The following is a 26118-nucleotide window of genomic DNA, read 5'->3' as shown; positions in this document are numbered from 1 at the left end:
ATTACGGTCAACTCCAGAAATTTAAAAGTAGCAAAACAGAGTGGTCTTCCTGATCTGGTACCTCTCTGTGGAAAACTGACAGTAGCTACAAGAGGAGCAGGAACAGACACTAAATATTTATTCTGATAAAAAGTTCACATGGAATTTCTAGCATAGTTCAACTTACACAAACTGCAATTAAAATACCACAAGAATAAACAAACCAGTCCCTCTTGGAGATAGTTTTTCTTCTAACACTGCCTACCAAACATGAAATCTGCAGTTCTAGGTTTTATGTATGCTACAAAAACCTTTTCCTTAAAGGTTGATACCAAGTGAAAATGTGAGCAGAAGGGAGCAAAATTAAAAACAAGATTGAAACACCCTTTACTCAGAATTACTATACTGTTCAGTATAGTGCAATACAGAAGGAAAAAAAAAAGTAATGGCCACAGTAACAAAGTTCATGTTAAGAAAATAACTCATGAGAACCCAACAAATCCAGTGGTAGTCTTGAAACACATTTTAAAAAGTATTTTAACAGCAGAGAAAGACAAGAATATAGAGACTTACTGATTTCTTATTAAAGCATCAGAAAAAAACACTTCTTTCCATTTTAAAGGCAAAAATCAGCCTCTTCGAGGGGCAGTTTTCTGAAAATTTTGTAGCGTTCTCAGTATGACATTTCTCCAAGTCAGAAACTGCATATATAAAAATTCTGAAATGCACTCTTTTCTTCCTGCTTTGAAGTATAAGATGTTTTTAAACTATCAGTCATTTAATAAGTGCAATAGATTACAGACAAAAATATACAATATATTTTCAAGTGTTATATTTTCTAATTAAATTAGTAGCTCATTGATACATATAGATTTTATTTTTTGGTGGTCTGAGTGCCTACTTGATTAAAAATTCCTAGCATCCCTGACAAGCTCACTTTTGCACTACTGGGAAATTGGTAAGTCCCATGAAAAAAAGCAGATGGTCATTATTTTTGTTTTCCTAAATGTAATGCAGTACCTTAAACAAAAATTAAAAAGGTTGCATTTATCTCCAAAACTTGACTTGCAGTTTGAACAAGCAAGTACTACTGATTTTAGAAATATACATGTAAAAAAGTATATCTTGATATCAGTGAAGTGTAAGAGTTCAATACATTAATATTTATAAAGCACTGCATGAATGCAAGTTAAATTAATTCTTTAAGTCAAAAAAAAGACGTTACCCATTTGCATTTCAACAAGTGAAACTTTTCCATCCATTTGACAGAGACAAGACTATAAAAGGTCTCAAACTTCTCCAATAAAAGTGGAAATTACATCTCAATATTTCGTCAGAGATTAAAAACAGAATTTTAGATGAATTATCTGATACAAAGATGGAAGCGAGGGTGCTGCTTCAAGATCTACAGAAGTAGAGCACTTTAAGACAATTAAATGATTTCCCTGCAGGCAATGTCTTTTCAATCCAAGCTAATGACATCATTTAAGGAGGATGGTCCATTTAACTGAAAGGATCTTTTACAAGGCAGACAGACAGAAGGCAATCCGAAATGTTTTCAAGGACTTCCCATATTTCAGAATTATAATGGTGAAATGCCTACATCAAAATCTTAAACTCAAGCATTAATCAACAAAATGAAAGACTAATTTTATAAGAAAAATGTAATAAAACTCATTTTAAGAAGTTTTCCCTTCATTATTTTTTCCTTTAAAGGAACCAATTCTCTCCTAATGGTAATTATGCTGCTTTGGAGTAATGATAATACTCAGGCAGCTCAGTTTTAGGCTGCTGTTTTTAAAGTGAAGCCAAATCACTTCAATCACTTGCAAGTTGTAGAGTAACTTTCAGAAAGTTTCCCATCGGTTTATGTAAGTTAGCTGTGATCTTTCAGATAGAAAGCATTATACTATTGCCTTCAGAGAGTACTTTACTACTTTTGGTATGGTCTGTATATTGGCCTTTAAATTGCACCACCACCTTTTTCATAAAAGGAAAAAAGCAACGCCCTCAAATGAATCAGTAAGGGAAAAGTCACAGTTTTAGTGTCTGCATTAGCAGTTTAATGCACTGCTATAACTCCTGGGAAGGGATGTGGTAGGGTGTTGGGAGTCCTATACCTTGTATTATCAAAATTATTTTTCTGATATTGAAAAATCAGAGCAGAATATGCTATTTAAGTAAAGGAATACCAACATTTTCATGTTAAAATAATATTATCAAAAATTAAGACATTCTACAAAACTACAGACACCTCTTGTACTTCAGAAGGCAGCATCAGTTTAAAATCAACCAAAGAGAGTCTTTTTACCATTTACAATAACACTCAAAGCCATGGAAGTTGTATACACGTTAAGATGACATCTGTTAATAAATGATGTGGTTCTGAGGACAGAAAAAAAAAGTTTAACCTATGTCCCTTTAATATCCATTTCAAATTGTCAAAAACTTCAGAAAGCTGGAAAGTGTGAGACATAACGGAGAGATCTTACCATGTAAGCAGGAGCTAGAAAACGCAGAACTAGTCCTGGCTCTTAACCAGATTCCTTTTGCAATCTTGGACAAGTCAGAGCTACTTTGCCTCCACTGCTCCTCTTCATAACAGAGAAGCAGTATTCACATCTTTCTAGAAATGCTGTGAAATGATGTTGGTTCATTACATTAAAAAAAAAATCCAACAAAAAAGCAAAAAACAAAAACACATTTACAGGGAAAAACATCTACTTTGCTGGCCTGCTGTGCCACTTTTCTGATTCCTCCCCGCCACACCAACATACACACACTTTTTCAAAGTAACATAAGCAGTTGGAGGGAGAGAGAGAGAAGGGGCGGAGGAAAGGTTACAGCGTGTGTAAGACTGCGATGTCACATATGTACTGATTCACAGGAACTGATTCACAGAAGGGTACACTTCACAGAAAACTGCATACTTTCTTCTGTGACTGCTATAGCATACATCAGATTGACAGGGAAAAACTGAGGAGAAAAAACATGAAAGAGAATCTTTATGGTAAACAGTAAGGTGACTCTGATTATCTAAATGAAATTTTCCAAGGAAAACAGTTTTTGATCTTAATAATGTTGCCTTCTCCCCACTTCCTTTTTAAATATAAAATCAGGTCAGGTACAAATGCTGTTATCTAACACATACAAATAGCTCATTGAAAATGGTCATACATACACCAATATCAAAGCCAAAGTTTCCCTCAGTTTGAACATGTACTTTTTCAACTCCTACTGTGACTCAAAAAACAAAAGTATCAACTGTAAATATTAAGAGGTTTTAGTTTGAGGACTTAACTGAGCTTTTGTCACTATCTCTTTCCCCACATCAAGAATGTGGGTATCCTGCAGAGGTGAACAAGTAGCACAACAAAAGAATGCTGACTACTGAAGCCTGAACAGAGTAATATGGAAATAATAATAAGTAAGTGGCAACGCACAGACTAATACTGCTGTATTCCTAACCACCTGGACTTTTTCTTACCTGACAGTTACATTTCTAGTAAGGGAGGAGGAGACTTCCATGGACTTTAACTGACATGATAGATTTAATTCCAGTCCCTGCTACACACCTTCTGTACAACCTAGGTTCTCCACTAGTGTATTTGCATATCGGTCCCATCTCCAAACCTTTTTGCCCACATTTTGGTTTTATCCCAATTAGGTACTCTGAAGCACAAACTCATTCAAATTAAGGGCACATACATGCACTGAAGGATTCTAAAACTTCCTTGATCCAACAAAAATAAGATGACACATGAAAAATACATTATGCACGTTTATTGGCACTTCGCCAATTTTCATAGCTTTTTCATTTTTTCACCCAAAAGCTAAATCACAGCTTCAGTTTGTACGTACACTGAACTGCCATAAACAGTCAATGAATCTATGACTAGCAACAAAACTGTATCAAAATAAATATTTAATCATTATAAAGGTTCCTTTTTATATTGGTTCCCAAAAAAGTATTTGCATCTACAACAGTTATGCTAACACACTGTCAGATTTCCTGACATAAACTTGTGATCCTCTAAAAATAATATACTTTGACAACAAATTCTTGAAAAAGACTTGACAAAATTGTGCTAGAGAACACTACATGGAAGCCAGTCAGTAACATGGAAGTACTAAAGAAAAAGATTCCAGCATCAACTTCTTGGTGCATTATCTATACCAGTATGTGTCTTTATATCGCTATCAAAGCCCATATCTGTGCCATATTAGAGATATATTGAACGAATAAAATCACTAATCACTGTTCTATTTGTCTTATTTTATGAGCATCATTTTATTTAACAGTAAATGTATTAGCCAATAAAACATACTGACACAAGAAATTACTTCTAGGTATGGAAGGGCAACACTACACACAAAGATAACTTTGTTCAAAATTTTACAAATTACTGGTACATTACTTAAAACAATCTTACAGATGAAGAAACTAACATGAAAAAGCCACCAGAGCTAGACAACTGACTCTCAGTCCCAAATGATCCATGAAGAACTACAGGAGGATCATCAGTGGAAGTATCAAATCAAAAGCACAAATTATGGCCTCATCTGTACAGCAGTGGGAACCAGAATAACTAGTTATATTGTAACCACACTCTTCTTTATTATAATGTTACCTTAGCATAGCATTGTTCTGGTCTAGTTGTTAAAAGGCGGGCGGAACCCAAACAACAACCTAGACCACTCCAGTTCCGAATAACTATTTCTCAGTTTTAAGGTGAGTATCATTGTTTTAGCTTATTCAGATTGACATAGATGTTTCTGGGGTTTTTAAACATTTTGACTCAGTAGATCTGCTTTTTATTCAGTATTTTCACCTGCTTGGTTTATATTTGTGATGTTCTTCATCGAAGGCTATTTTAAGTCCTGAATCGTCACTAACTGCAGATACAGTGAAGAAATTCTCTACCTGACATTCCTGAGAAGGCACTATTCATAGAACTTGAAAAAGGAGAAGTCAGCTGAAAAAAGACTAGCCTAGAGATTTAATCAGGGTTCAGATACTCAAGGTCCTTTCCAAAACATAGTAAACAGCTATTTGGTACTAGCACAGTCCGGTATGATGCACTGCACCTCATTATTATTCCCTAAAAAGGAAAACAAAACCAAACAAAAACTCCCTGAAAACGGCTGTTTCCAAAGGACAAAGGCAATTAACAGAAGGGGGGGAGGAGAAGAAAACCAACGACTGTGTATTACAGTGGCAAGGGAATTTAAAGATGCCATACACATTAAGTTATATTAAATTAGGGCTTAAAGACAACAAGAATTGTAGATTCCTCAGATCTGTTCAAAGTTAAATTTACCCCAGGTTGAAAACATCCTTGGAGCACAAAAAAGCTGGATTAATTTCTCTGGATTAATTTCCCTTATCAACATACGCATTTGTAAAGGTACAAATCCTTGTAGATTCTATATTGGAAAAGAAAAATAAAATGTCGCTAATATAAACATGGTAGTGGCTTAGTTGTGGCTCTATCCAAAAATAGGCATAGCCATGCTGCCTTCAGGCTTCATACATTCAGTGTTCTGCACATCTTAAAACATTCCTTTATTTCTACTTATCTTGAGCTATACAACCAAAAATTACCCATAATAATTATATACAGACTTAACATAATCCAAGAGATGCTTCTAAAGAATAATAAGCAATAAATAACAGATTCTTTGTATGTATTATGGTTATGTTCATATACAATTCAGTCACCCAATATCTCAATGACTGTTAATGAAACTGAAAGCCTAATTAGCAAGATGAGGGGAATAACCCCAGCATTCTGGCCCACCTCCAGTATGAATAATTGCATCTACCCATGCAAAATCCCCCTTGTCATTTCAATTAGGTGAGATATTCCTCATATCCTGCTCTTAAATTGCTGGGTATTGTTTGCAGCACCATTGTAAAAACTACTGCATTCTACCCTGCATATAGCTGCATTTTGATAGTAGAGATGTGGTAATTCCTACATATTTTAGTTACTTTGTTCAAAAAGCCTACTGCCTGCAAAAGGCTCTCTGTTATAAAAAATCCAAACAAAACCCCCTGCACGCACTAATTCATTGTGTATATATTACGAAAAGAAGTATAACAACTGTGTAGAACACAAGTAATACCTTAACAGGTACCGAGGCACAAAAATAAGTCAACCGGGTGTAAGCATCTCTTTGGCAATTCAGCCAACAACAACGAGCCACCTTATCACAGTATCACAACTCTGAATGTCTCAGAAATTAAGCCAAAGCTAACACCTCTCCCTACTGACTGTGAAATCCTACCAGTATGTTAAAACACTGTCCTAAAAAATTATATAAACACACATCAAATTTAACAAGAAGAGAATGAAGTTAGTCACCAATCAGCCCTTCCAGGGCTTCCAAAACAACGGTTGCACCTGTTTCTACGCTTTGCTTCCTACTCAGGAGTACAGACACCTCAAATACCTGCTCCTCAGAACAGTCACTGATTCCCCTCATCACTTTCATTTTGTCTCACTCCCGCACCATCCCCAAAATTCTCTAAAAAGCCTAAATTGTGGATTATGATTTTTTTTTTAAAATTGTTCATCTGACTACAAAAGAACTCTTACATGAAAAAGGATTTCAAACTTCGGTAGATTTAATGTTGACTTAAATAGGGACATTCAGGGTTTATTATTGCCTCACCATATCAGAGAGCTTTCTTCCTCTCCTCTTTTAGCTCTGGATTTGCCACTAAAATGGTTATTAGTAAGTAAACTCCAGGATGCTTAGCCATGCTAATATGGCCCACAGTCCTTTTATTGTGCACTCCTGCTTTAACCCACCCTCTCCCTTAAAAGATACAGTTTTAATAGACTGCAAAATCCACTTGGAAAGGCACTCTGTTTTTAGTTATAAAAGCTACAAGATATCTCTTATTTAGTAAAATATGCAAGCAGGTATCTGCATCAAAAATCCACATTAACACTAACTGTACTTACTACTTCATGCAACATTGCAGTAACCACATCAGCGATTTATTGCTCCGCTATGGCAGTATGGAAACTTCCACAATAAAATACAGGCCAGAAGTGAAAAGAGCTGTAAAACTATAAAAAGAAAAGTTTGCTTTTTTCCTTGCCCTGGCCTCCTAGGACTGTAAATCTTGTGCTTTTTCTTAAATTGTCTTTTTTCAAGGATTACCAGTGTTATAAATATCTTTGCCTTCTACTGACTAGACACATTTTCTTCTGTAGACTCACTTCCTGTGGGAAATGTTACATCCAAAATTACACATGCACTATTAGAATTGTGATCATTGCTGTACTTCTGTTAATGTATTAACAGAAGCACTAAAAATAGAACAGCTTTCACTTTATCATTATCTTCTATAAAAGTAATATCACTCTTGCATGGGAGATAGCAATATATGTATTAAAATGTATTTCAAAATACAGTAGAAAACAATTTCCCTTAAGTAGACCTGCTGGGGAAAAGCTGCACACACCAATGATTAAGCGTAAGTGTGCATCTGTCCTTTAAATACACATAGCGGTAATAGCTTAGATGTAGGAGTTCAAATCATGGCCATTCTTGCCGCATATACAAATTTGCATCAGGCAATGCTAAATTAAGAAGCACCTCCAATAAGTTTACAAAAGACAAAGAAAAAAATTGGTTGTAAACTCTTCTGCATTGCAAAGATCTCTTTTGTCTGTCAATCAACAGAAAAGTATTATTCCACCATCACAAAAGGCAAACCTTTGGAGGCAGTGTAGGTCTGTGTGTTGTGCAAATGTGCAGTTGCTAAGAAGCAAATATGCTTGTCTTCTAATCAAATAGCCCAGCTCAGCAATGCTGCTGGCTTGGGGCAAGAAGCAAATTCCACCAGCCACAAACTTAGAAACAGTCTTGAATTATTTGTTGCTGACCGCTGGCTGAACCCTGTCCTGATGAGCACCATCACCATTAGCCACTTCTCAGTGTATTCCATCAACCAATGGCAATAGCAGCATGCTACAGCTCAGGCTGCAAGGAATTGATCAAACAGGGTAATGAGACTATTTCTTCATGGAGGTTATTTTAAATGAATATAAATATTTTCTTTCTACATAATTTGCCACAAAAGGTCACTGAACTCCTTGCGATTCTAAAGAAAAATGCTGTAGTATCCCCTTTATATATTTGAGTTAGGATATAGCCAACAAACAATTCTGGGCATTTTTGATGATCGTGTAAATCTTAATGAGGTGGCATCCCAGACAATTGATTAGCAGCAACATTTTATCTTCACATTTAGTTACAAACAAAAAGAAGATTTGATGCTATTTTAGAAAATCACAATATACCTACACCCTTAAAATCGTTCGTGAGAGAATACATTCTGCAAACCTAAAGACTCACACTTTGACTATTACAATAGATCACGCATATTTAGCTATGCCTGCCATACGTTGATATTATAGCCTTTTCTAGGGATTCTTTCAACTGAACTCATATGTTAAAAAAACCCACTTTGTACCAGAGTCAGGTTACTGATAAGGAGACCCACATTGAGACACCCTGTCGTCATCATCTTTAAAAGACTACTATAAAAGAGACACCAAGAGATCCTTGAAAATTTATTCAAACCAACTGCTACAAAAACGCCATCAAGGTCCTCCTTGCCCATATAAGATTTTTAGTCCTATCATTTCCAGTCCTGAACTAATTCTCCAGTGCTGGGAAAGCACAATAATATCGATTTAAATACAAGTTTAATAGTATTTTATTAACAAAGGCATTATACTACTATGATAAATAAATAGTGCTTATTATTTTCTACTTTTAGGGATAATAATATAAAAATATTCCAATAGACCAACTAAAGACAATTGTTCGTGTTTGAGACTTCACAAGGTTACCTTGAACAACTATAAGAAAATAGTTTCAACACAAAGAAAATTTAGATTTACACCCAGGGATGAGTATAATTCATCCATCTGAGACATAACACTTGAAAAAGGTGGTTAAATTAAAAAAAAAATATAAAGGATTTAAATTAGTTAGCCTTGTCCTGATTAATAGGAGTGCACTTACATAATAACAGAAAGGGCTTTGGGATTGGGGTTTTTTTTTTATTCACCCAAAAGAGTCAAAGCTTTTTTTTTGTAAGCAGAATAAAAATGTGTTATCTGAAACTCTGTTCTTCATATTTTGTTGGGATCCTCAGCTCCTCAGGCTGTTGTTTTGTTGTTGTATTTTTTTCCCTAAATGAATGTTTCTGACCAGCAGAGGAAATCAAAATTTAAAAAAAGAAAAAAAAGAATAATAATTACAAAAAGAGTTTAGATCAAGAGGATTCTCCTCCTGCCTCCCATCCCTCTTAAAATACTATTTACAGAGCATTCCTTTCTAACTCTTTATCAATACCATCATTATATCTTGTATGGCAGTGAAATGTATCTAAGGCCTGAATAGAATAAAGCAACTCAGATGTGTTTGTTTTACTGAGCCACCATTTCTAGAATTTTTTTTTTAAGAAAAGTTGACAGCAAAAATAAAACTGTAGTTCAGTGATAAAAAAAGATAGCTCAGTTGGTTATTCCAAAAAATAAAGCTTGTTACATATGTTACAAAGACCCTACAAATTCTTATTTTTTTATCCATAATTTCTTTAAAAAGTTAAAGTTCCCAAAAATAAAAAGGGGGCAATTCTACATTATCACTGAAGTTCTATAAAATCTGTGAGAGGACATGATGCTAGTGCTATTAAAAAGAGTACAAAAATCCTGGGAAACTGTATTTTAAACATAGGTGGAGGAAGCCAATTGATACATAATTCCTAATTTTTTCCTCAAAGAGATCCCATATTAAGTCCTAAATTCCATCTAAAAAAAAAAAACCACCCACCACCCTGCACACAACATAAGCAGTCCATTTCAACACCAATAAAAAGCAATATTCACTTGGAGGGGGGGGACAGAAATCAGCATCCACTAGCAAAAGACATCTCATCAACGGACTAACATTTGACAAAAATCAGTGGAAACTGCAAAGAAGCCAATACAACTTCCAGTGCCAAGGAGCCAGATGGCACTGCTGGAAAAATTATATCTACAGACTGGCAGCTTGATCCCATGATTATTGCCCAAGGGAAGAGGAAGAGGAAAACAAGAGGTATTTCAGTGTGATGGAGTAAATCAATTATCACCAGCTCACTGTGGCATTTTCACATTATTTTTATACCACATTCTAAATATCACTCAAACAAATGAGAGCACTGGAATATTCCAGTGATCTGAGATAGGAGAAAAAAAAGGTATGCCATATATTAAAAAGCAATACGAACTTAAAGGCACCACTATCAACTGCATCACATAGATCATATTTCCAAATGAAATTTGCAGATGTGTTGTGATGAACAAGTAAAAACAAAGTTTTTATTTTGCGGGTTTTACTTTGAACCTAAAATTCCACACGTTCTATAAAGACTACAGAAGAAAAAAATCTCTGCATTTGTCAATGTTATGACCACATTCTTTTGTGTATTTTCAACTCCTAATGTCAGTTATTTTACACAATTACAGAATAATTATTTTGCTAAACTATTCCAAAAAGCTTTGATCAAAAAAGTTTGTGGTAGTCTCACTAATTATTTTTCTGTTAAAATACAGTATTAAAGCTAGCTTCTGAAGAAGCTGTTAAAGGGAGAAAAATTAGTCCACTTCTATTTTAATATAAGGAAAGGTGTTCTAGAAATCAAAAATACAACTTTTCCCCCACCACCCTCATATACATACATATTCAAATTACTAAACACAAAATAGACAGAATTATAAGAACATGTTAGACTCCCCACCTGAAAACATGCAAGGCTATTTTTTTTTTTTAATTGGAACTCAATGACAACACTTCCATTACCCTTTTTTCCAGGCAACTGTAATAGTAGGGCCCATTCCCTGTATCCACGCTTGTGAAAGAACAATTCACCTGTTACCTACCAAAGGGCCTTGAACCACCTTCACTTCACTTGTCTCCATCCCATTTTCGTATTATAGCACAGCCACGTACACAGTCCAAACATCGTTCTGCCCCCATTCACATTCTTTCGACTCTCAGCCTTTCCCCTTATCTCTTCAATGCAAAGCGGTGGTGCACACATGCCAATATGTGAAGCACATAAACCAATGGTATCTTTGAATATGCAGTGTGAGTATTTATACATCATCCATATACAGAAATACAAAAAATTATCTGCTGAGGAACAAACAAAAAGATGGTTTATATAAAGACTAGGAGATCTCTGGAAAGTTATTATCAGACTGTGACGTACTTTCCATTAAGGAATGTGTGTTCAAATAGACAGAGTAAATATTCAGAAGGTGGCCAGGAAAATCTTGTTTAGACCAGAAGAGGTTTTCGTCCATTTTGTAATATAGGATCATCCATAATTCCTTGCCCAAAATGGGCCCAAAACTCTTTCTGACTACCAGCAGTAGCAAACACAGAGCTAAGATCCTCAGGGAATACTACATTTCACTATTGTGATAGCTAGCAGTGAATAGGCTCTGACTTATACTAGTTAAGAAACTGGAGTAATAATTTTAGTTTGGAGAAAAGATGGCATTCAGCATTTTTAGTCTACTCTTAAGTCCTACCCTTGTAAGTAATCCACATAAACATCTATGAAGAATTTCTGAGGAAACTATCAACGAAATTAATATCATCTAGTGACAGATGTCCAAAGGAAGTATGGTTCCTGCTGCAAATTTTTAAGCAGTGAACAATACCTGAGAAGGTCAAGAATGAATTTGCCCATATAGTGGATATCATAAAGATTTAATTTACAATGGGTTTTTTCCTTTGCAAAACACTTCAATAAACCTTTTCATTACATAGTTTTTACTTTTCCATTCAAATTTAATCTCAAAATTCACAAGTACTATAATCCACTGCAAGCCTCCTTTTATTTAAAAGGAAACAAACCCAAATCCACTAAATGCAGGAACTGCATGATGCCTGACAGAAAACAGGCCCTTTTTGTACTTGCTTAAGATCTACAGATACACTTTGCACCTCTGCAGAAAATGCTAATCAGTTAAAACACGAAAACAGGAATATGGGAAAAATATTTTTCTTTTCATTAATGTTGATGCATGCGCTGAAGTGTATAAGAAATTAAATATGGGCAAAAATTCCTAAATGACAATTCAGAGAAAGAAAAGCCTACACCAAACTTAATTTTAATTCCTACTTTTATTGCAAGGTGGTTTTTTTTTCAGTTGGTTCCTATATCCAGGCACTCTCAGATCTCATCCTTGACATGGAAAATATGAAGTACCACACAGAGCACTGTTTTGCATATTTCTGATCTAGCCTAAAAAAAACCATTACATTTTTGTAGAGTTTGTTCTCCCCTGAGATGTTTGAGACTACTGCATAGTATATGCTAAAGGGAGACCCATTTTCCTGTTGTACTTGGTAGATATTAGGAAGGAAAAAATGCCTCTTGCCTTGAACACTGAGCAGCAACAATCGGTTGGACTCACTCACCTCTGGAAAGGTACTAGAAGGGTACCCACCTCAAGGTGCCACTGAAGCAGCGCGAAGCAGTGCTACCATCTACGACTGACACATCCATCTGTTTCTGGGAGGGAAGGAGTAAGGAGCAGAATGGAAGCTGACTTGCCACCACTGCTTGGCAGGAAGAAAGAGGAATTACAGGGAAATCAGAAGATAGAAATTTATTCAGCTGAGAGAAAGCGTTAATAAGATCCTAAATCCATAATTAACAGCCTCTAAAGCACACTTGAAAAGCTTATCACATATCAAAGAGGCTGAAAGAAAACTTTCCCTCTTCCTTTTTATTTCAAGTATTTGTGATGTGTAAGAACCGATCTAGAAAGACATTGGGCCAACACGCAATATGAAGTAAATAGAAAAATCTATTGCACTTCACCTTTCTGGGTTTGGGGTTGGTTTTTTTTAATCATAATATTGTTAGATATCTTGAATAAAATTATGATCTAATATGAAAAAGAAATAGGTTAAGCAGATCATTATTTGTTTTTTATTGTGGATATTGTCCTGCGTAGTGGTGGAGCATACATGGCTGTTTTGTTATTGCTCAGTCATTGAAGCAACATAGATGAAATAAAATGAGCAACAAACCATGTCATCTCTCCCATGGGAGAAAGGTAAATGTTAAAAGCACACAGGGGTTTATTGTTTAATAGGAAGTTTTTCATCATGATAATTAGAAGTTCAAACGTTTTAGTATCATCAATTTGTACACACTGTTAACCTACATGATGCCATTTTTAACTTTACTGTTGACTTTAATAGAGCCAAAATTTCACTTGAAACTTCTGCTTCCTATCAGAAATTAATCCCTTCTGTTCTGTGTAAACGGTTTAAATCAAAACTAACTAGATTAGCTTTGTATATTTCACATGTGCTTTTTTTTTAAAAACAAAAACAAAACCTTCTTGCTTCTCCAAAATAAGTCATTGCTGCTATATTCACTGCTATGGATGCTACAAACAAACAAGCAAGCAATTCAGTTGCTTGTTCTTCTCGTAAGATTTCAATAGCAGTTACATGTGGAAAGTTATAAAGACTCTTCTCAATCTTCAAACATATTTATGACAAAAGGGAAAAAAGGGAAATAAACCATTGTCATGTCCTTCATAGACAAAAAGGAGTCAAATGTTGACAGGCTGCTAAAAAAGAGTTAAAGGTATGTATCCTCTACTAGGAAGTACTGTGCAGCACTGGGACAAGCTGCCTGAAGGAGACTGAAGTTGCACCATTAGAGATTTTTTAGGAAAGATGAGACAGGTGTCTGCCAAGAAACATCTCAGGCAGGCTAAGGGTGATACATTGACTGTACTCTTAAGGTCCCTCCTATCCAACAAGGAGTTGATCCTCTTTATAGCTTTTGACAAATTTCAACAAACTTAGCACTCTCTTCTCATTTGTTAAACAGATTTGGATCTGGGAATTAACGTACACATGGTCCCACAGGCACCAATATCCTCATAAAGTGAATTTTTAAAATACCCTTCATATTTTAAGTTCCTCTTTAGTAAGTTTTACTTATCATTTTGTTCCATCAGCCCATAAAAGATTGTATTCTGGGTGACATCTAAACCATCCATAAGCGTCTCAGCCTATTTCCCTAGTAATGCATCCTTCCTGACAGCCTCAGCATACTGCATTGGAAATTCTAGACTTCAGTCTTCCTGCTTGAGATTGAGTTGCTAATTAAGATTTCTTCGAATTCTGAAAGCAACATTTCTGATCAGTCGTATTACCTTTTCAGCCAGAAATGTCCCAGAAATGTAGAATCATAATACTTTGCAATACATAGTATTTCCTCTGCCATAAAAGATCTGTTCTGACACAGCAAGAGTCTAGTAAACCATTGATGAAAACATAGAATTACCTACATATATCAAAATAATAAATTACAGTTATTTCCCAGTCACAATTCTGACAGTAACTACCATCCTCTCAAAACAGTTGGCATGCCAAAGTCCAGTGTTTACCCATTTCCCATGGCACTGATGCTACTGCCCTCCTACCAACTCCTAATAAAAGCATAAAGTAAAAGTCACCTTTTCTCACCAAAGATCAAGTGTCCCAGCAAACCTAGATCCTACCTTCCCTCACCATGATCTTCTTTAATCAAGCTTGAATATTTAGAGAGATAGAAGGAATAAGAAAATACATGGTTTTCTGCCTTCGAAGAGATCTATCTATGAAAAAAACAAGACAAATGAAGTTTCGCACTTCTTCGAATGGTTGTCATGCACTTGGTTTGAAACTCTCTCCAGTACTACAAAGCAAATAACTAATCTCCTAAAATAAGTCAGGTAAACTTCCAATGCTGTCATCCCCAAGACAACCAAACATCCTCTCCATGTACATGATTATGATTCTAAAATAGTGGCAAATCAATACAAGACAGGGGGGATAGGAAGGGCAAAAGGAGAGGCAAGAGGACAGAAAAATCCTAGCTGCATTTTCCATCCTCCAACCTTTGCTAACTAAGCTGCTAATACTACTTAACTGGCTCAGTGATGGAACACAGGTTTTGCTTCAATATAGTGCCTCAAGAATAAACTCAGTAGGAATGTAGTTGAAAGTGGGAAAATACTTGTATATACATTGTACATAAAGATAAGGTCTTACACTGAACTCTACCCTTCTTCAGTGACAGTATTCAAACCTTTATGCCTACCAAATAGGGAAAAAAGGAAACAAGAAGAAAGTTAATCATTACTTGTATTTGAGACTTAAAATGTCAAAAGCAGCAGCATGCAAAATTTAGTCACACAATTTTTCATTCTCACTTGATCAATCAAAACACAAAATGTGATGTTCATGCAAAGGAAATACTATAGATCATGTAAAATAGTTGACTCAAGCCTGCAAAGACTTGTATAGAACTCTTCCAGAGGAGCTGCATGCAAACAAAGTGCTAAAACCTGTTGTTTCATCCAAAAATTACACCAAGAAAAGCACGTTTTGGGGAGCAACAAAGTCTGCTCATTTTTAAGACTGCACTCTAATGACAGTTAAAGCACTGCCTCTTCATTAACTCTGATTCCTCAAAGTTCTCCAAATGTCCTATTTCGCTTGCTTAGGCCCTACCTTCCTCCACTTCAATTATGGGCAATTTTTAGCAGGAGATTCTCACCCTATTTAACAATTTTCTACTAAAAAGCATATTTTATTCATAAGCTATAGCCAAATACGATAATTTGAAGAGCATACAAGTCCCCAGACACATTTTTAGTACTACTTTCATCCTTACATGCTCAAGGCAACATTTCTAGACCTTCCACAGAAATTATGATGATCTATATTATTTTATCACAGAATTCACTGTGATCTTTTTAGATCCAGTAATTACCCAATCACATACTCCCTGCAGAGCTAAACAGACATATCTTCTGAAGAAGTGGTCAGTTCACCCGCAGTACTTACAAATTCAGAAAGTTTGTTCTTTTAATATTAATGGTATTTCCTACTATGGAATCAAGGTACCACACCATAAACCAAAAAATTTTACTATTAAAAAAATCCCTTGAGATCATAAAAGAAGATTATAATGTTAAATAGGAAAGTTTCCGCATGGCATTGAACCTAGATTTAATACCATCCTAAGAAACCTCAAAATTAAATAACAAACAGTAACTTGTTTCCCCATAAATGTCTCAACCAAAAATAAGTTTGTTACCAACTTTAAAGGTCTTACTATTGCAATTTTTAAGTATTTTGGTATGCTTTGGTTTCTAATGGATCAAGACATACATATTTTCCCCTACATACATTCTTCAAAATACAGATGGAAGGGGAGTAAGAATTTACAAGCCATAACATTGTTATACAATGTACTATACAAAAACCTGTCATTTAAGTTGCAAGAAACCTAGTCATCAATAAGTGAAAAAATACCCCGCTCAAAAATCAATTATGTTGAGTCTTTTGTATAGAGAAGTAGTACACCTTTCAGGCAACTGGTATTAATGAGCAGACATGGCTATAGAATCTCCATCTGTTTTTCTGACAAAGCTGTGACTACTCCAGTCTCTCATTGAAATTCCATTAATCTGGTGCACCAAGGACCAATGCGAAAATCAAAACTCCATCTAACCCTTTATCAGCTCACAATAACCTACAAGTGAACTCTGCCTGTTAGCATACAGCAAGTTATGATTTTGCTATCAATCAGGCTGTTAGGCAATAAAAAAAAATCAAGTTAAGAACAGAGTGCCTGGCAGTGCTGTTTTGTTTTGTCTGTCTTGTTTTGGGGTTTGTTATTTTATTTGGGGGTTTTGTTGTGCTTTATCCCTCTTCCAATTTCTGTAGGGTGTCTGGACATGTAAGCCTATGCATCATTCTCCTTCGTTGTGATTTAATTGCTGCCAGCAATCAAGTCAAAGCATCACTGAAGTGTGCTTGAATTTCATTAGAAGATATAACTTATGCTACTTTCCTACAGTACCTAATAAACCATAAAGAAACCAAAACACATATGGCTTGAGGGAATAACTGGAAAATTAGGCGGCCATTTGGGAACTGAGTGAACTTTTGAACCAGAGGAACAGAGAAGAAGAAATATTAAAAGGAAAGACAGACTTAGAATGCACATGGAGACGTGGGGGTTTGACCTTTTCAGTACCTAGAAAATTACATTAGCATTATGAAAAATACATATCATGTTTAGAGTTTATAATCCATCAAAGTTTAGATACTTTGTTAGTGCCTACCATAAGGTAAAAGTCAAAAGGACAACATAACAATCAGATTTGACAAAAGGCCTTTAGGTGACCTGCGCTAATTTAGTTATCCCATACTTATTGTTAAATGGATTATCTCTCTTGTAATTAATACACCATTAGACAAAGGTCACACAAAAACTCCAGGATTTTACAGTGACTGTAATGTACACGTAATACACCAATTCTTTATCTGTTACCAAGCGGGTGTCTTCACAAATTATATTTTGACAGTAACACTGCAAAGTCAAATAGTCACAGTCAGAAGTCATACAAACCTTGCAGTCTAACTCAAGTATATAAAGGTAAATGTCTGTTTTGTAGGGGTTCTTAGCAGAGAATGTATATAAAAGTTTTACATAAAAATATGAATAGACTCAAATATATATATTAAAAACACCTCAATTTGGTTACCTACAGGTAGGCCCCTCTGTTAACGTCAAGAGCCTTGATCATACACAAATGAGGTTTTACACCTGCACAGAGCCCTGCTGAACTAAACTGATAACCATGTAAGATCAAACATCTATGTTATGGATCCAGCTTCTTTAGTAGGATTTAAATATTGGACATTAACAGACTGCTAAAAACCAAAAATACGGTATTAAGCTTCAACAAACCCATTCATGCCTATGAGAACTGAAAAAATGGCACCTCCGAGGATCTCCACCTCTTATAAGATTCTCCCAACATACGTTTTCACATATAGTCTAGGTGGCTAGACCTGAATGATGAACTATATATGTTAAAATCAAAGTGGTCTTAGAATGACATACTGGACATTGAAAGAGGAAAACAGAAACACTTCTCCAATAAGCAAAAAGTATTTGTAGATCAAAATCTACCACTTTTTCTCAACTTTTCCTCATGCTGCATTCCCACTAGATAATTACAGAGGATTTATCATAAAATGTAGAAAGACCAGTGAGGTAAAATCAACTTAAATATAATAGAATCGCACCCGCTATATTTCTACTTAAACCGGAAGAAATTAGCCAAGATATTGTTGGGCAGATATTATGCCTACTCTCATAAGTTCCAAAATAGGCTAAAAATTAAACACCCAACTATACAAATTCATACGGTATTTCATATAATCTTGCATCAGCATTCTTCAGCCATTCATTATTTAGGTTCATGAACATTATCACTTTTTTCTTAACTGTTCTGAAACAAATCTATAATCGTATCTCCTATTAAATAGTCATAAAGGGTATGTGATAAAATTGTATGCAATCAGTACCATGTTATTAAGTTACAATTAGAAATAATGTTAAGATTATGTTTGTAAGCAAAAATAGATACATGGAAAGTTGCATTCATCTATAGTTGGGAAAATTAACTTGGGTTTTCCAAAAGCCATATTCAATTTGACTGATCATTACATTTCAACCAGAAAGCAAAAAGGCTTGTTTTTATTTTTTTACTAGAAGGTCACATTGCCAAAATGCAACAAGCACGATATAATTTTTTGTAAAAAGGGATTATTATTGTTACACATTTTGCAGAGTTCTGGATATAAAAAAAGATTGCATTATTCTGAATCAGTGGTGAGAAGGTTTATCACTTATGCATGTACTTGACTTATCCCTGTTCTGCAATAGACATAATTTTATACCTCATAAAAGCAATTTATGTTTCCAAAGGGAATAATCTGGATAACATAAAATGTGGAGTGCTATGTTGCGGGAAGCATATTTTCATTCAGCAATTGTATTTCAAGATGGAGCTGCACAGTTTGATCATCATATCATGTCAGAAAACATCATTCACTAGTAAGTCTATCTAACTTCTAGTGCCACAAATTAATATACATCGTTAATTTATTTGTATATATACTTAATTTATTGCCAAATATTATCCATAGATGGTATTTATATTATGTATACAATAAACGAACCTCAAAAATATGGACACTATGCTAAAGCAAGCTTGTTAACTGTTGAAATATTCAATTGTTCATGTCTTCAGAACAGTTGCATTTAGCATTAAATTTAATGAATACAAAATAAAACAACATGGAAAACAGCTATGGAGCCTGGGTATTTTTTTAAATGCAAACTCAAATTTAAAATTTATATAATGAAAACATTCTACAAAAGACTGTCTTAATGGAAGGAAACATTGCAGGAATAATTAATTTAATATTTTATGAACCTATTCTGCATGGAATTTGCAGAAAAATATCAATCATGTAAACTGTTTCATTATTTATTAGATAAATAATACAGTAAGCCATTAAGTAGCACAATAAAATTAAGCAAGAATCTGATAATGTGGAATTAACAAACAATTTGTTACTACAAATATTCACACTGTTTTAGCCACTGATATATCTTTAAAAACATATGCATCTACAGAAGATGCTTTGTTATGAAAAAACATGAGTTAAAAAAAACATGTAAATTTGAGACAGCTTCACTATGCTCTAGGACCACTAGAGAGAGCTCTTCAGTTCCTTTAAAGGTTCTTGTAAAGGTAAGAAAGCTGTCCAGCTGTGATGCTTATCTGTTTATCTGATTTCCAACACTAACATTCACATCACCAGGATCTGATTACACGAGTTCGTAGCAAACTGGCAAATCTAGTACTTTCTAAGGTAAACAGTGTCACATACCATCAGAGGGTGCTTCATCCTCTTTATCATATCGGTCAGATGCTAGTGAGACACTATCAGGAGGCGAAGGAAAAGAGCCCTCAGACTCTTCCTCATCTTCCAGTTCTGTAAAAGTTAAAAATACATTGGTAGTTAAAATAGCCTATCACACAAACACAAACAGAATCCAAAGACAAATATTTTCATTAGGAAGGAGGATACAAATTCCTATCTCCAACCAAAAAAAATCCCATTTCTCATGGACTCTTGTAACATGCACCTTGTACGTTCAAGCGCAGCTGAGAGCGCTGCTGTTCTAGGGCTACTTTCCAACCAGCCGCGTGCATGGTGCTGGAGTGGTTTCCCTTAACACTGTCATATAATGAACTCACTCTCAGCGCTGCACAGCTGACAGCTTCTCACCCGTGGAGGGGCAAGCCACACACCACAGGAAAGAGGTGGGCAAGGGAAAACACCGGCAGGGGAAACGGGCAGTGCCAAGCTCCAAAGTTCTGCCTGTCGAGTGCAGGAAGGAGCTGCAGCCACTTCCCTTCAAGCAACTGCCAAACTCCTCTTGGCAGTTTGTTATCCTCTGCCCACTTTCACTTTTCTTCACCATCATTAGGCACTACTTTGCAAATGGTGTATGTGTATTCCTCCTATGAAACTAAGAACTGAGTCGCCTTCTGACAGCATCCAGTCTGAACTTGTGACTTAATGCAGCATGATGAATTTCTTATGCAACTGAAAGCCCTACTACAATATACACACAATCTACATTATTAGCCAACCTATGCACTACACTGAACAGAGTGCATTACGTGTGAAGGTCTGGGAAAAGAAAAGTGAAATTAATATTAGTCAAGGCTTTAATTTAATTAGACAAAAATTTAAGTTCTCCCTCCCAAAACTCAGTATATGTTCTCAGACTTTTTTTTTTTAATACCATCTAGGCAAAGAAGTGGTGGAAAAATAACATCAATTACATTGTTCCTTTAAAAATAAAAATCAAATCTTGGTGAAGGAGGAAAATCCAATAACATTATAAAAATCACCAAACCAAAGTCATAAACCTGATGCTCCAATAGATCAAATGACCCTCAATTTTCTTAAAAAGCTTATAAAAACTAAATTGCTCAAGCATTGCCTTTTGGTATATTCATATGCAGAAAGCTTCCCAGAGACCTCCACGCATGCTTCTCTATTTATTCCCTTTTGGAGCTTTGCATCGGTCAACTAATGTCTCAGAATCCAAAATAAACTCCATGCATAGTGAAAATATTCTTCTCCACAGACATATGAACTGCATTCATCAGTAGGACTGCCTTGCCATGGCTGAGAGTTTCCTCCTTTGCTTCCCATTTAATAATGGAAAATCATGGAAAATTCAGAGTCTATGCCTAAAAAGCACCATAGTTGAACAGCGAGTTTTCTATGCAGATAAGACAACAAAGCCTGATTTTTGCTTTGCTGGAATTCCTTTACATCCCAAGACTGCTGAATACCAAATTGGTTTTCCCTTCATTAATTTAGTATGTTTTTCTTGGGAAAGCTTTCTTTCAAGCTCCCATGCCATATAACAACCACTTTGAATCTGAACCTGACTCCAATCTAATTTTGACACGTCCATCTTCCAGTAGCACTCCAGCCATCGTGTTAATCTGATCAAAATATTTGCATTTCATCACACCTGTCAAACCAATCAAAAGTAAATTATCCCTCTCCAGGATTCTCCTCTTCCTCCAAACAGAAAATCAGAGAGCAGAGAGCACATGAACAGCAAATATTATGCCATGTTTACAACTACCATGATAACGTTTCACACTTACACACCAAAGACCAGTTGCCCCTCTCTGTCTACACATCTGTCTAATCTTTGTTAGATGAGACTCCATACAAAAAAGCAAACATGATATTCACAACCTATACAGTATCAAAAGTTGTTCCACTCTTTTCCTGTCCTAAACTTTTACTAGCACTAGAATACATAGAATATATGTATGTATGTATATACATATATATACACACACTATATATATACACACGTACAAGCCCTGGTTCTCGGTCAAAAATGTCTTTTTATCAGCTATGCATAAACGTACTATCATTTAATCTTCATGAGGGTGCCAGCATAAATTTAAAATATTAGGCTATATTTTTAGAGGAAAACATTTCCACAAACACCACACTCCAGTACTCAAAATTCATGGGCTGAATAGTAAGAGTAAACCTAAGTATATCTAAACAAATAGCACTTGTGGATGACAAATAGGTGAGTACATATGTAGAAAGAACATCTCCAGAGAATTTTGCACCACTCAGCAATAGATAACCTCTTTCAGAGAAGCTGTGATTTCTTATGTAAGTTTCCATAGCTGCACTGTTACCTTGCTCTTCCATCAAGTCACAATACTACTATTTTCTAATTATGCTTAGAATTTCAAATTCAGTAAACCTTTGTGCTTTGCATTCATATAAAAGCCAGATGATACAGAAACAAGGCGCTTTTTAATACATACATATTTAGGGCACACCATGTACCTATCCCAGGTATATACTGGGCACGCTGTTTTTGAAACAACAAAAACCATGGGCACGCTGAAAGTACATTTATAATTAAACAAGTATCTGTTCTAAGTCTACAATATCCAAGTTCAAAATGCTCTTAAAACAAAACAATCCCAAAAAAATGTTGAGGCATTATGAAGAAAGAAATTACACACTCCGTGCTTTTAGAGACTTTACAGTCTTCAAAGTATTTTCTAGAATCCTAAATAAAAGCAATCCCATGGCATACAATACTACATTTAGGTACCCACACATTTTTATGTGAAAAATGTGGAGAACAGGTCACAAGACACTAGAGGTATAAGCGACCTGTAGCCCTGCAGAACTAGATAAAACTAAAAATCTTCCATTTTTTATTTTAAATAAATGTATTTGTAAATTTATATTATACTCCGAAATGCAATCTTTAAATCATCTAATTTGTAGAGAAGAACTGCAGGCATTTCAATAGGAGAGCTGACTCAATGTGTTCTGGAGCTTTAACAGGCAACATTTCACAATGTTTTTATGTGCTCACATAAAATAAGGACTGTGTGCTAGTCTCAGCCTTGGGGTTTTGCTTCCTAATTCTGGCCAGGTTAAAAGATATCTTAGGAGAGTATGCTATTAATATATAAGCATATTGCCCCTGACAGTTCAGAGAGGGGCTTCCTCTCGATTCTGTGGGGTCTCCTGCATTCCCACTCAGAATAATCGCTGCCCTTTCTCCACTTGTACATGCTCCTCCTTCAAGGTGTTGCACTGAAGTTTATACTCCGCCTACTGAGGAAGACTAGACAGAATTGCATTTAAAGCTACATGTGTTACTCCTTGAATAGTCAGAGGAGTCAGTGTTGAGCAGCACAAGCCACTACTCTCTTCAGGTGCCAAGTACCTAAAAATACACCCAAAAAGCATCAATAAATTAAAGAAAAGCATTCAACTTGCATTTATGTAATAGAAAACTGAACTACAAAGCAACAATGGGCATCAGGTAAATGTATCCAATACAATTTGCAGGCATAATTGAAAGCATTACTGCCTAATCAGACATCTAAAAGCAAAGCATGCTCAAACGAAATGTCTATAGACTCATTAGTTGGCAGCCATTCCATTACAATCACACATAATGTCAGTAGTGCCTTGAACCTGTGCCAATGACAACAGCATAAATTTTGCATCTCATTTCTGTGGTCATAAAATTAATGATCAGTTTAAAAATACTTCTTTGCAAAAGTTATTGCACAAAGAAATGACACGAACGTGTCCCTGTTATGTAGTCACAAGGATAATTAAGGAGTTGATGCTCATTAATAGTTTCTTGTTTCCCCAGACTACCGTATGATTTATCTGGAAGTTGGAAAAAAAGTTTAATTAACAGTAGATAGCTTAAAACAATAACAAAAATAGACAGTTAAAACAATAACAAAAATACATACACAAACTGACCCTATTCTCCAGTTTCTGCCATTTAAACTAACCTCTTACAGGTTTGATAGCAGAATCAATATTTTATGTTATCTGCAAAAAAACCCATACAATGTCTTTCCTTATTAAATGATACCTTTTCCATTACAGCTTATTTATTGATTTAGGAAATAATGCAAAGGGTAAGTGTACCACATTAGGAACGGAGCATAAAACAAACTCTCCTCGTTGTAACAAGGGCTGCACTTCAGTCCCCGACCCCTGTTCTGAAGGCTTCCAACAGATTTAGTTGGTACAATCTGAATATAGTGAACAGGACCATATTACTTTGTAAGAATCCAGTTTTTTAAAAAAAAAAAAATCCAGACTTATTTTCCTCCAAGAATTCATCTTCTTGTGCTGTAGTGTGATCATAGTAATGAATCCCTAAGCATTACAGATACTGTTTCTGCTGCTAAATCTAAAAAAGAACAAGCAAGATGTTTCAGCCAGCGCTTCAGACAGACTTGCTAGCTTGCATCCTCAGATCACTAAACACTTCCAATTTATTTCTAAAAAAACTCTAAGACAGAGTGATGCATTAAAATTGCTCGAGTATAAGAGAAATAAAACAACTCACAAAAATAAAAAGACATGCAGTTCAAAACACCATCCTTCTTGCCATTTCAGAAGGTCCCAAGTCACAGCAGGTTGAAATCACTTCCTCCTGTCCAATCTCTGCTGCAGTAAGAGCCCACCAAAGGACTCAATGAAGCCATCGAGCAGATCAATGCAAGGTTCTCACCACACAGTTTTTCACAAAAATAAGTAGACAAGGTTGTTTTCAAGCTGGCACAGGATACTTTAGCCCCTTGATAGCTGCAGCTGATTTTTTTTTTTTAAGATGCTACTGACCCAATCCATCAGTCATCCTGCAAGACTGGATTCTTCTGATGCCACTTTCTGAACATATGCTTTGCCACGCAACCTGCTCCAACACACTCACTCCTGAAGAGTATTCTAGAATCTCATATTAACATGATAGTTTTTAATGGTGGTTTTGTAATGGTCAAGTAGGAATTCTTTAGCAGCTATTTGTTAAAACAATACTGAAACAGCATTAGGTTTGTAAGCAAATATGCTCAAGCAAGAAAAGCAATGCAACTTTTACTTGCTGAGTTGCCTCTTGTTCTGATGATGCACATCAGGATAAGACCATTTTGTCATGCACTGGTGGCTGTATCTTGTGCTGCTTCAAATTGCACCTGGCACAGACACTTCACAGATAAGAGTTGTGTGTAGCTGAAAGGGACAACATGGTGACTTGCCTACAATGAAACATTCCAGACTTCCAGGGCAGTGATATTTGGCACACTTCTGAAGTATCTGATGGTGTCTCCAGAAATATGTCACGATGATCTTCAAAGGACTGCAAAACAACTAAGCCATATCTTTCCCATTTATGGTTAAATACTAACGATATATTTATGCTCCTGACTGAAAGCTCAAGCGTGTTAAAATATACAACTCACATCCACATACTTCTGACAACCACAAGCTACTGCCTCCCTTTCTCAAGTCAAAAAAAAAATCCTACCTGCTGCTGCTTCCTAAAAAACAGACTTTAGAGACAAAAAAGTAAGCATCCCTCCATACAAAACAGAAAACACAAAGACTCTGTACATAGTGCTCCTCCGTCAGCTTGACTACATCCAGGAAGCAGGTGTCTCACGCTCCAGACACTCACTGTTCTGCCAATGAGGCATCCGAGTCATTTAAAGGTTTCCTACAGGTGCTCTCAATAATTACATAGAGAAGAACATCGATGCTGTGGAGACACAGGTTTATCTTCTGTTATACTGCAGTGAAATGAAAGTGAAAGTGGACCTTCATGAGTTTTCATCTGCCTGAAAAGAGGTGGTTCAGCAAATGTCAAATCATACTTTTCTGCATAAATAGTGCCAAAGTCGTGTGCTGCAGATCGGATAGAAGGTGAACCGAGTGCTTTATGGGGAACTTGTTCTGCAAATTCCCATATTATAACTAGATTTGGCTAGACTTTTGGTGTCTCACTTTCAACACTGAGCCAAAATCTTTTGTGAAAAGTGATTAAAAATATATATTTTACTAAAATAAATGCAAAGAACAGATGGCAAGCGAGCTTCAAACACAAATACAGTTTCTAGGGCTTATAGTGCTTCTGCCAACTTTAGCACTATTTTTAGCATAAATTGAAAACAAGGTTCTTTTAACTAAACATTTTGGCAACCATGGTATTGATTCAATTAATCTCAAAACAGAGAAATGCCAAAAACTGTATTAACTCAGAATCTTTGACAAAGTTCA

At 35.6% G+C, this 26118-nt stretch overlaps 1 protein-coding gene across 2 annotated transcripts in view; it reads right to left on the bottom strand.

Annotated features, from left to right (window-relative positions):
• The window catches only part of SKAP2 (src kinase associated phosphoprotein 2), a 122034-nt gene that overhangs the window by 78619 nt on the left and 17297 nt on the right, over positions 1-26118 (bottom strand). For both annotated transcript variants that reach the window (XM_075745949.1, XM_075745951.1), the window contains one exon: positions 19840-19944. In XM_075745949.1, coding sequence (XP_075602064.1) covers positions 19840-19944 — 105 coding nt within the window. The remainder of the gene's footprint in view (positions 1-19839; positions 19945-26118) is intronic.

Source organism: Balearica regulorum, chromosome 2, assembly GCF_011004875.1.
Source record: "Balearica regulorum gibbericeps isolate bBalReg1 chromosome 2, bBalReg1.pri, whole genome shotgun sequence".
NCBI lineage: Eukaryota > Metazoa > Chordata > Aves > Gruiformes > Gruidae > Balearica > Balearica regulorum.
This window is presented reverse-complemented; position numbering and strand designations above follow the sequence as displayed.